This window comes from Falco rusticolus, chromosome 8, assembly GCF_015220075.1.
Source record: "Falco rusticolus isolate bFalRus1 chromosome 8, bFalRus1.pri, whole genome shotgun sequence".
Classification (NCBI taxonomy): Eukaryota; Metazoa; Chordata; class Aves; order Falconiformes; family Falconidae; genus Falco; species Falco rusticolus.
The window spans coordinates 59,173,331-59,186,287 of NC_051194.1; the positions used below are offsets into that span (position 1 = coordinate 59,173,331).

The window sequence follows — 12,957 nt, forward strand, 5'->3', positions numbered from 1 at the left end:
GAGAAACCAAAGGCCTTGCTCTGCCACAACTTTTAGCCCACAGCTGGGAGAAGCACGCTCCTGTTTGGCGTGCCTGCGACCCCACATCCAGCCAGCTCTACCAGTAATCCTTCCCCGGCCACACACTCCCGCTTCTCTGCCTTACACTTGTGCAGAGACACCGCCGAGGGCTGGGAACGCTCTCCTAGGTGCAGCAGCCTGCACACCAACCAGCAAATGCAGCCTTTAGCCCCCCAGGCAGCATCACTGTCTGGGATTGTGTCTCCAGGCCAGCTCCCTGAACTGCTGATCCACAAGCAGGTGGAGGAATGAGGTGTGGTGTCTGCCTCTCCCAGAGGGAACTGCAGTGGCTGCCACAGATTTCAATGCCCAACTATCTTTGAAGGCACTCAGTACCCACTAAGCTAATTGAGACTTCTCGAGGCACATTTCTCAGGCATGTAAAGTTTAGGTATCATTTGTACCTGCAGTTTTTGTTTGGGATGGTGGAGAACACCAGCAGGAATCAAATAATCAGGAGCAGTCCCATCAGATAGAAGTAGCTAGGCTGGGCTCCACCACCTGCAGAAGAATAACACCGCGCCAACAGGCAGCACGCTTGTTTTGATCTCGCTGTGAATATGTATTTGGCAAATAAAGACTTAAAAGCTGGGAACCGGAGCAGAACCTGCAAGTTTCATGCCATCCTGCCACCCGCGATGCTCACGGATGACGCTATCTGAGCGGCAGCTATCTAAAGAATGCTGCCCTCTTATCAGGGTTAAAAGGGTCAGCGCAAATCAAGAGCTTCTTACAGAGCAACTGCAAGGGGAAATAATCTCCCTTCCTCAGGAAAGCTCTCCAGCACGAGCTCCATTCTGCAGTGTGATAGACTATCCCCAACCCACAACATCAGAACTGGAGCAAAGCAGCCTCCTGGGTGGCCAAGGCTTTGCTCATCGCTGCAGCAAGACTGACACATGGCACCTTCTACCAGCGCGGCAGAAAGACGGGCTGGGACTTGTGCAGAGCTGCACCCTTCTGCCAGAGAAACCTAGACCCTACCTCCCTTCAGCTGCGAGGAAAGCAGAGAACGCCACTTGGAATGCCTATCCCATCTTTCAATCTGCGTTTTACCAAATGCTCATTTCACATAAGAGCTAAGCAGAGCCACGGGAAGCAACGCTGTCAGGTGGGCTCCGTTTCGACCAACATGGATGGGAGCTCCCAGGGCCGCACGCCTCTGAGAAGCTTGCCCAGCATCACATACAAGTCAACAAAAGGCACGAACACAAGGAGGAGAGTCAATCCTTTTCGTTGATCTTTGGACCTCCTTGAATGCAAATGGCTTTTGGAGGTTGTCCACAAATGCTCAGCTTACACTAACCCTGAGCAAGTCTGGAGAGCGGCCTGTCGGGTTACGGTGCGCCATCCCACCTCCCCTCTGCTCTGTGTGCTTCCATTAACTTTTGCACAAATGACTCATTTTACCCAGTCTTTTTGTAAACAGCATTCGAAGCCAGCTGGAATTTGTTGTGCACCTAAATTGTACTTGCTCAGCAAGCTCTTCCACAGAAGGGACACATTTCAATCTTTGCCTGTGGTGGGGGCACAGCAACGCACATCCTCTCTTTCACTGCGGCAGCAGAGGCTCTTTCCTTTCACAGAACTGAAGCAGCATGGTTAATATCCAAACCTCGCTGCTATTAAGACATAAAACTTACACCTTGGAGGAAAGGCAAGAAGAAACTCACCGGATCTCTCAATTGTAGCGCCGGGCCAAGCGCCACTGCTGAAGAGCACAAGGGGGTAGGTAGGGGCAGGTGAGGAGTCAATACCTCAAGCTGAAGCGCAAAGCACGAGGAGGCTCAGACACACGCAGGTTTGTTCAGCAGAGGGGCAGACCTTGTCACACCCTGGATGGTTTCAGCTGTCCCCCAGCTGACAAGGAAGCTATTAATGGAGATATTGGGAAAGAACAAACATGCACTACTCAACCGCAGCAAAGGCCAGAGGGGGGTGGTTAAGAGACCAAATCTGAAATGCGGTAAGCCAAGTTCTTCGAGTGGGACAGGTGTTGGCATGAAATCACAGTTCCTGAGGCTAAGAGGCAATCTTTGCAACGTCATCTGAAGCTGCAGCATGTCAAGCCTTTGTTTTGGTGGCAGGACCCATTCCCACCCACCTCCTCTCCCCCTTCACCCCCTCCCGTACAACCAAAAAGGGAGCCCAAGGGGCAGTTAGTCGCTGGACTACGGGACAGACCAACTGCAGCCATCGGGAAAGCCAGCGGTTCTGCCCATAAAACGCGGCCAATGGCACTAACTGGAAGACCACCATTCCCAGGGACTCTGCCTTTGTGAAACAGGCAGAATCACGCATGGGACATGACGGGCAAAAGGCAAACTTCCCCATGGATTAACACAGGCAATGGGAACTCAGGGTAAGAGGACAGACTGCAGATGACATCACACGCACACCTACGCAGAAGTGTGGAGAGGACCTGAGCCATTTTATCTTTTCCAATCTAGTAAAGAACTGTAGATAGATTCATCCAACTGGCACAACATAGTCTTCAAAAGCCAAAATCTTTACAGCTGGTTTGCGAAGAGATGTTTTTTTGAGGTATTGGAGTGGGAAGGAGGGAAGAGAAAAACACAGCTAACACTCTTTCCTACAGCAAGAGGAGAGAAACTTACTTCCTTCACAGATTTAGTTTATAAACAGCTTTACTTTTAAAGCATAGTTAAAACATGGATTAAAAAAAAAAAGTACATTCAACATGCATTTTGTCATACCACACTGCTTGCCATACAAGCCAACACTGCTTTTCCTGACTGGAATTTAAGTCCTTTACATCCAAAGCTCAGCTCAGCTCTCAGTGTGCTGCTGGAGCAGGTAGGGAAAGCTCTTAAAAAATGCTCTGCACCCCACTGCGCCCCACAATTGGCAAAGCTGAACACAGCAGCTTCCCCAGCACTACACACAGCACAACATGCCTTTCTAGGAGATCCAACATCAAGCTGTACGCACATTGCCAACTGAATTTAAGCACCTGGAGCACACAGCAACACCGAGATGGAGGACACCTGTAAGGACAGATCTGGACTACTCCAAAGGGAACCTAAAGCCACAGCAGATGTTCTTTTCATCTCCACGCTCATTACTCACTGCTGTGAGATGATACTCTGGCCAGGTAAAGAACAGCTAGCAGTAATCGCTTAGGATCTCACTGCAGAGAAGACAAGGGTGGCTTGGGCTGGCAGACCCTCCAGCACAAGAACACTAAGATCCATCTTCCTGGGGGAGCTATGGGATGAGGAAGCACGCTGCTGAGCTGCAACACGCATAGGTCAGTGCCCTGATAATCAGCCTCCGGAAAGCGAAAACACATAAAGATCTTGCAGCAGTTAAATAAACGCACAGCCTCACAGGACTGACTACACCAGTTCAGCTGCATTTTCACCCAAGTCCAAGGCACAGTGCCTCGCACCCCGGCACTTGCTCATCATCGTGAAGCCACCAGCCGCATGAGCGCAGGGTGGCACAGCGGCACCAAAGCAGAGCCAGTCTTTTTGTGACCAGAGGAAAGACTCTATAAAGCCATAAAACATGGTAACAAAGAGCTAAGGGACCAACGAGAAGAGCTACATTTCTATCCCATTGCTCATTTATTTCAGTATCTAACCGGGCCCCCAAGGCTGCTGTTAAAGGAGTCTTTTCATACTAGTTTTGATACAGGAAGGGGCATGGGCAAGACTTGGCTGCTTAATTCAAAGGCATTGCCCTGAATACTGGAATGCCTGGCAGCACTTTTACTCAGTGATTGAAGTAGTTAGCCCCTTGCTGGAAATGCAGAATTACTGCAGACTAAATCTGGACAGCATTGCTTGAACCAATGCCAAGGTGCCTCATTTCTGTGACTAACTAATACCAAATGAATAATTTCTTTAAAAAACCTCCAACTTGGACTTTCAGAGACTTGCAAAAATAATAATTACATTTGCCTTTTATACACAACAAACATTCTGATCTACAGCGCCCATTCAAAGGAAGAAGCTTTGAGTACAACTGCTGGCAATTATTTTGAATAATTTCTTTTATATTTTCAAGCACAGATATTTTGCTGTTTGAGATCAACACTTATCTCCTCCTCTCAAGGACCTTTTTTATGCTTGCCTACTTTGATGCTGATGTCCAGTAAGAGGCTTTCAGAACACGAGGCAAGCACTGTTTTTAGCATGTGCGCTCTTCTAATGAAACTAATAAAACACCATGCATGACAGAGCAAGAAATTAACTTTGTGAGAGCCAGGAGGATACAGGTTTAATTTCTCTTGATTCAGCAAAACAACAATAATCCTGTATAATAACATGCCACAGTCTTGAAGAAGAGAAAGTTCAGCATTGATCTTCAGTCTGCCCCTGTAATACCAGATCGCTTTGCTATCACACGTTGATTATCTGTCATCCAAAGACAAAGCACCCTGAATTCATCGGGGAAGAACAAACCAGAAAAAAGCGATTTCTCTTCTAGGAGTCCATTCTCTTACGCTGTAGCTGGAAGATGATTTAACCAGCATTTTCTTCGTGCCACACAACTGATGCGGAGCAGGCACGCTGAACTCTGCTTCTTCTTCACCCAGGTTCTGTGGTCCATCGCGGTTAGGGCTCCAAAGGGAGCAGATTTTCATTTCAGCCAGATCCACTTGTCACCAACATCAGCATTGTAGCCTTGCCTAAATTTGCGACCAGGAAGCTAGAGAAAGCAGAAAGTTCAGTCAGAAACATTTCTCTTTCCAATCTTCACAGAAATTTTTAGATTCTTTGTAAAGTGCCTCGTGGCATCTGCAGAAGTGCAACATGAAATGCGCTTTTAGAACACAGTAATTAGAACTTAAAGAAAAATCAGTCCCTTTGGAAAAAGTTGACCTGTGCAGCTGAAGGGGGGGGGGACCCACAAAAAACCACTACGCCATAATATATATAAAAACTAGTCAATAAACTCTACAGCACAACAGCATATTACACCTGGATTCATCTAACTTCTTCCCTACACACCCTTGTTCCCAGTTTTAGTAGGAAGACCTCTCTCACTGTAGCATGTAGTAGAATTGAATCAGTCAGTAGAATCTCATGCCAAAATAGGCACACATTATTAAATACACGAAATATTTCATGCATGAAATACTGAGTTAATTACTATATTAAATTAAACCATTCAAATGAAATTGCATATTTAGCCTTCAAGAGCTGAACTTAACTTCATTAAAGCAAAAGCAGTATCTGCCTGTCTTCATAAGCAAAGCCAGAAACCACTACTCACTAGAAAAAATGAAGTTTCTTGACCCCCCCCATCCAAATTTCACCAGTACCCTGGGACCTAAGCAACAGCCTTCACTTGCTGCCTCTGAACCTCGCTTACCTTTTCAGGCTGCAACTCTTCTCCACAGGCCCTTAACGTGGCTGGCACAGCCCCCGCTTTGGCAGCTCAGACACACAGGTGAGCCTGACTGACCTTTCTGTACCATGGTTCCCAAACCAGGGCTCGAGGAGCCACGGTGCTGCCACGCAACGTCACCTCTCCGTACAGTCTGCTGCAACTCACTGTTCACGAGACAGCAGAGGGCTGGGGACTGCAGCAGGAAGCTTTTCCTTCTGGCAGCATCTCAAGAGCTTGTAACCTGTACAACCAGCCCAAGAGGATCACACGAGGAGCAGGTCAAGCCTAGTGAACCAAGAAATGCATTGCAGAGGGACAGGCTAGATGGACTGGAGCACTGGGAGTAGGGCACATCGGATGTACAAGGAAAGCTGGAGGGGTCTGCACCCTCACCAGGGAGGGAAAGCCAACGATCACTTGAGATGAGAGCAAATGCAAGTGAATAGCAGTAGCCTAAACAGAGCCTTGACATTTGGGAGTTCAAGGAATTGTGTCCTGGCCTGGAGACAACGATCTGTTACCTCCAAGTCTGTGAAAGGACATGGGACCTGAAGCACACAACCCCTTTTGCGGCAGTCCATCTAGCCAGCTGAACAGACGACCCACAGCAACCAAAGCCTTCCACAAGAGTTCAGGAGGAAGAGGGCACTGGGGGACGGAAAGCCAAGCCTGGCCCGCTCAGCCTGCTGCTGGCTGCAGCCACATTGCAAATGACCTCAGGTAGCGTTACAGACAAAAAATTCAGCAGCCAAGCTGTTCCACCTTCAGCTTTAGAGATTTGGGAAAAGAGACTGTTTAAGTAGCAGCCATTTTAAGGGATTACAAAGACAGCACAGAGGACTAGAAGAGAAAGTCTGCCAGCATGGTTAAAATAGCAAACTCCCCTCACAGAGCGTACGTGCTCTCCCTGCAGGCAAGGAAAGTGCTCCTTCAGGCAAGGGAGGCTGCATCGGGTCAGCAAAAGCACATTTATGTGACAGAAGACTCAACACAAGCGTGCCAAAAACGCTGTCATCAAAATCATCTCCCAACAACTTGCTTTGCAAAAGCAACATAAATTTTTAGCGCCGTTTCAGCCTGAATAAACATAAACCAGGTTCTGTACCCACTAGATAACTAAGCCACGGGAACAAAGCCTGCCAGCAACGGGATCAGTGCATAAAGTATCTACTTTGGTAATTCCTCTTGAACTGAGGGATCCTAAGGAGGAAAAAGATGCAGATACACTTCAACCTCTGTGCCTCAGGTGTTAAAGCAGTCCCCTTTGGAAAGTCCTGACCATGATCTGAAATGTCAGAGATGGTTAGACTACTTTTGGAGCTAAGACCTATCTCTAGAACCTCCCTTTCCTCCATCCAGGAATGAAAGAGAGAACACAGTATCCATCTTTGAGATACTAGAACCCAGAAGCAAACCACTACAAAAAAGCAAATTAGTTTTGTGAGAAAGTCTGAAGCAAGCAAAGATGCTATAATAAAACTCTTCCTTTAAAAATAAGCTGTCCCCTGGCAGCCTTTACAAATAATTAAGCATAGATCATCTGCTCATCTCCACGCAAACACTGGTTTCACACAGGACCCCTGAATCAGAATCCTAGAATCTTTTAGGTTGGAAAAGACATTTGAGATCATCAAGTCCAACCATTAACCCAGGACTGCCAAGTCCACCACTAAACCACATCCTTAAGCACTGCACTTATCCTGATGATTTTTCCTTTCGAAAAGCTCTAAGAGTATCCTGTTTGAGATAGCTGCCTCTGCAGGGAGAAGCAAGACCCATTCTTGATGGTATATATACTCAGGCGACAAACCCAGCTATTTAATCCAGGATGAAGCCTGTTGTTTTGAAGGAGGGGAAGTGTGTGTTTGGGGGGTTTATTTGAAGGTCGGAAAACAAGACACATCTTTCCCTAAAACAGCAAGCTAACAGAAGACTTCTACCTCTTTCATGTAACATTACCCACCCTGCCTTGTCACAAGCCATTACAAGCCATTTGTGATCAGTTTTTCATTTAAAGTTGTCTTTAATGTCTTGTCTAAATATCAGAAGAAAGCATGCAGTCCTGTTAAGAGTTACTCCTGCTGAGCAAAGAGGAGATGAGAGATGAAAATAAATGATTACTATCTCTGCCCCACAAATTTACAGTGGTAAGCTAGGGAGGACATCAGACCTGCTGTGACCAGCCTGTATCTATTAATTCTAGCACAAAAACAGCTCTCCCTCAACCTCTCCAGGCAGCACATAATTGGCCCTTTGATACTTCAAGAGATTCCCAGATAACTAGGATTATTAAAGCAACAGGAGCTCTCTGGGAAAATACAGGAGTTTACAGTTTTGTTTCTGGGTACATCTGCCCTCTTTAAAAGATACAATATCAATCCCAACAGAATTCAAATTCATTGTCCAAAACAAATTCCCCATGTGCCTTTGGTTAAAGACATGCAATACATCAAAGCAAATTTTATAATAAGTATTCATCCATACTCCATCGTTCACAGTGGGCCTTGGCAAAGGCAGTTGAGTTTTGGGATATGTTACAGCCAAGCTTTCAAAATAGCAAAAAAAAAAAAAAAAAACCACACCACCAAAAAATGGGAAGAGGAAGGCACAGTAGACAAATCCCGTATTACCTAGTGAGCAGAATTATGTGAATTTATTTTCTGTGCACTATCTGTGCCAGGTACAAGTAACATAGACAGCTTCCTAGGAACACGCTCTTCAAAGCTCACGTTTTACAGCTGTGACCATAGTAAAAAAGCTGCACAACTGGGAACAAGGCAGGTCTGTCCCAGAGGGGAAGAAGCTGGTGATCTTTTACCACTTATTGAGCATTTGGAAAAATACTGAACAGAAGTCACCCCTGTTCTTGTGCTCTTCTGCCTCCCCTCCAGCTCTTCGCATGCCTACCTCCTGCCAGAACAAGCATTTGCTCAATGTCATGATAAGCCCGGATTAAAACAGCCAAATGAAAAGTGTTACAGCGATGCTGCACGGTGTGGCTGAGTGGACTGAAAAGCATGATGCCAGCAAGAAGAGGTCCTGCAGCACCCATCCTCTCATCTCTCTGCTGCACAGTCGAAGCCAGCTCTGCAGCTTTGCTGGATCATTCCACAAGCTCCATCAACCCCCTTGCCCAGTGAGAAGCTGCTATTCACTCCTCCTGGCTGGGTTAGTTTTTGGTGACTCTGCAAGCTCAGTCAGCCAAATACATACCAGACCACTGCAAGGAAGACTGGTGGGAGCACCAGGGAAGATCTGGGGACACAGGGCAAGTGGTAGGGTGTGCTGCTTTTGGTAACAACAAATGGTTAAGCTGGTGCTCCAAACTGCACCCAGCCGAAGCTCCCAGCCTGTTCTGCCCACACCTGCTTAGGCAGCACAAGGGCAGGGATGGGAACAAGCGGCCAGCTCTGGGGCTGTTGGTTTTGCAGCCAGAAGAGGCAGCCTGCCCAGCCTAGAGAAGAGATGATGGGAAGGAGATAGGACAAAGCTCTGCAGAACTTGCCAGTAGCCGAGAGAACACAGAGGGGGCCTGAATATTCACTGTCTCTTCCAGGACAGGATACAGGTGCCATCAAATGAAGGCAATGGCTTGAAGGACTTCTTGCTCAGTGCTCCTGCTGACAAAGTTTAGAGGGCTCGATGGGAAACCAGGCAAGTACTTGGAAGAGACTTGCACTTTCCATGAGACTTGTGCATTACAAGTCTCCCAGTCCGAACTATAATGGAAATCAGCAAGGCCACATCATTTGCAAGTGGCTGGCACATTCACAGGAACAGTCCGCATGTTACCTTCAAATCACACTTAAGACCAAAAGAAAGGTATGACAATGATCACACTAAAAACAATCATAGTGCATCCCATTATGCATGATTAACTATTAACAACACATTTCCACAGGCAAGTAAAAGAAGTAGCATACAGAGTCAAATAAATTCCTTCAAACCCTCTTAGGTCCTTCACTGACATCAGCCCAAGGAGACCTGCGGAGCCGCCAACAGGCTTGTCCAGCACCAAGTGGCAGGGAAAGCAGTTGGCTATCACACCAAAGCTGAACCATCTTTCCCAGAAAAAGTAAGAACAGCTATGCTCTTATCACAGCAGCCATCTAGACACACATTTTGCAACACAAGAATTCAGTCTCTGCCCTCAAGAGCTTACAAGAGAAGAAGCACTTAATGAGGACACTGGGCCAGAGGCACCACTAAACAAACCCAACAGCTCACACACATCCCTGTGGCAGGAGGTAAGCACGAGCTCCTGCAAGGTCACTGCCAAGTTACAGATTTTTCCACTCCATGGAAATGGATGACATGGAGAATCAGGTCTTGGGTCTGCTGCATTACACTGTGCAGAACTTAAAAGTTGGCAGCAAGGATTACCTCGAGAAGTATGAGATAAAAATCCACCACACCGAGCATGAAACTAATGAAGTGAGCTGTACCCAAAGGTAGAGCCCAGCTCAAAGGAATGAAACTGCTCAACTTTAAAAGAACATTAGTAAAAAGATGAAAACAAGATCATCTCATCAGTTAAATTAAGAACTCTGCCACAGAAGTGTCTGTCAAAACTATAAACATGATGAAAAGCCCTATAAAGTGGTATAGGCTGCAGAGTAGCAACAAACAGCTTCAGCCAGCTGTTTGCTATATGCTGCAGCTGCATTTCATAGCTCCTCAAAACCATTTCAAACCAGACATGTACAGGTAGAGCTCTGAAAAGTTTTAACAATCTGAAAAGGTCTACAACCATCAGTTTAGAGCCTGCCTTCCAACATTATAGAAGCAAAAAGAATTACCGCGTTTTCCTTCTATTCCTGCTCTGCCTTCTACTAATGGCTGGGCTTCACAGCAAAACAGATCTATAAATAGCATGTTTTGAGCAGCGCTGATCAAAGAGCACTTAAAAACAGAGTCATTACTCTGCATGCACGGGCTCATTCATCAATATCCAAACCTTTTCGTTCAGTGGCTGTTTATAACAAGCATAATAATAGCACCTTCCATCACTGCTGTTAGCAAAGACTACTGCTTCTTCCAGTAGAAATCCTGACTTCCAGAAGTTTATTACCAGTGTTTGTTGTTGGCACACAGCTAAAATCAAGATCTAGGAATATGTAACTTCGTGCATTGGCTGTGCTCTGGAAGGGTTTGGTTCCTATATTTTAGGGCAATCTATAAAAAAGTGGGGTGTGGGTGTTTGTAATACCCCACAAACACACATTCAGGGTATGTATGGTTTGGTTTCCAAAGGACTGACATAGATAAATGTTTGTGTACAGCTTGAGTCCCGCCATTCTTTACTCAAAAGTCTTAATGATGTTAACATTCATTATAGTCCAAGTAACAAGAGTACTCAAGCACTTTACTGAATTGAGGTTAAAACAATTCCAATTTGCAGAAAACGTTCAATGAACATTGTCCTAACCTTCATTCATTCATTCAAAGACAAACAATAGAAAACTTTTGGAAAGAGAAGCGTCCATATAGAGGACACAGCACATTTCTTTAAAGCTCAGTGTTTTTTATTTCAAACAACTTAAGTGAGCTTAAGTAGGAATCTGATTTGTAGAAATGAATTTGTGACTTACAATTTGAACAACTACAAACACCATAAACAATCTAACACATATCTCTAGCCTTGCTTTTGCAGGACAGCCAAGAATAAGCAAGCAATAGGGTACAGCTAAGTATTTTATTGCAGCTTTTTTCCCCACAGTGCCTACTTGCCCTACTGCTACAGTGGCAGAATAGTACCTACTTTGGTTTTCCTCAGCAAATACATTACAAATACCAGTTATCCACTATACAGTGCAAACCTACTACAGGAAAAAGCCAAGTAGCTACAGCTAAGCCAGATAAAGCGTTACACTAACTGTAGGCTGGCTTTTCTAACTGGACAGGTAACATGTAAAAAAAAGCCTCTTACAACAGCTTTTCTTATGTTATACTACTCAAGGTAGCAGCAGGTCTTAGTAATGCCAGTTCTATATTAAAAAAGACCAAAAGCACTTCGCAGCATAAAAATACTTCAGGAAACAAGGAAGATCGTACACCAACACAAGCCCAACTCAAACCTGTACCACCACACCAGCACAGTTAAACACCTCAAACCAACACTATTTCACAGTTTAAGACCCATGGAGATGTCCCCCCTAACAAGCTGTAGGAAAGCAGGGAGAGTGAGAAATAAATACAAGCATTCTTCCTTATGGATTTAATAAAACCTTTTCCTGATGTATCCGGATGTAAAACATGATTTTTAATATCAAGGCATCACAATGAAACTGTCCTCCGAATGTTGGATGTTGTTTTTGTTTTTGTTTTTTTTAATTAAAGTTTCCTAGAAGATGCAGAATAGTGGAGTGGGAGTAGTCCACCTGCAACTTTTCTCCACTTTGTTTAATCACTAACAAAAGATCTTTCTTCCAAACTATTTTCCTTGGTTGGTTTGGGTTTGTTTTTTTTTTTTACTTAATAGAGGTTTACCCTGGGGATCACATTCCTACATGGGTACAGTATCAAGAGGCATTTGAGAAAGGATGTGCTGCCATATAAAGTGTTTTCTTTCATAGGGCTCAGTGGCAGAACATCAAGTTTGAAATGGATTATTATAATGCCAGCGAGATTTTACTGTCTTTTTGATTTACATAGGTACCCAGTGTCTGGGATGGCAAGGTCTATGATCTAAAACAAAACAGACACAACTACCAAGACCAAGATTTGAAATAGTCCCAAGGTTTCTCATGTTCCTTCCCCTCCGTATCTGGGACAAATATCCCTTCCCACAATATTTGTCAAGAGGAGTAGGGTATAGAAGCTATGAGTTTCTAAAGAAGAAAAAGGGCTGCTTTCACAGTCTCTCTGTGGATTGGTGAGTGTGGAAGAGGAGTGGGAAGGTAGGAAGAGAAGATTACATGCCTATGCTCATCCCTTTCTAGGTACCCTTCAGGAACAACTTCATCATTTGTAGGTTTTAGGATCCTCTGGTCTTAGCAATATTTAGCCAGGCAACATCCTGCTATTTTAAAAAGAGCTTAAAATATTTCTGCAGAGATAAAATAGAAAACAACTTTAAATTAAGCCTAATTTATTGTGTGTCTGTTTCCATTCCTTCCTGTATTCAAGAGTAGACAGGGCTGGGCATTACAGCTGTCAAACACCTCCACTAAAATAAGAATTAGGAAGGAAGACCTTGATCCTAAAAAAATGAAAACTTCATCAAGCGAAGAAAAAGTGGCAGGAGAGAGAAAACAGAAGATTGTATCAAAGACAGCCGCTATGGTAACAATCACAAACACAGGGAGAACAAAGATATCCTAACCTCCCTGTCTCTGCAAAGGCAAGAGTACTGTGGAAGACAATTCATGGCTTAGATAAGGTTTATTGCAGCAGTTGTACTTCATATGTACGCATGGGTAACATCCTCTGTCCATACAAGTACAAAGGGTTTGGGGTTGGTTTGGGGGGGGGGGGGGGTGTAGGAGGTTTTTTTCCAGGTTTTGGGGTTTTTTTAGAAGCCTGTAGTTGCTCTTG

The 12,957-nt window shown here is 45.0% G+C and overlaps 1 protein-coding gene across 1 annotated transcript in view; it reads right to left on the reverse strand.

Annotated features, from left to right (window-relative positions):
- Positions 1-4,274: 4,274 nt before the first annotated feature.
- NDUFA10 (NADH:ubiquinone oxidoreductase subunit A10) overlaps positions 4,275-12,957 on the reverse strand; it is a 43,093-nt gene continuing 34,410 nt past the window's right edge. The window contains exon 10 of the mRNA XM_037398704.1: positions 4,275-4,737. Coding sequence (XP_037254601.1) covers positions 4,669-4,737 — 69 coding nt within the window. The 3' untranslated portion in view covers positions 4,275-4,668. The remainder of the gene's footprint in view (positions 4,738-12,957) is intronic.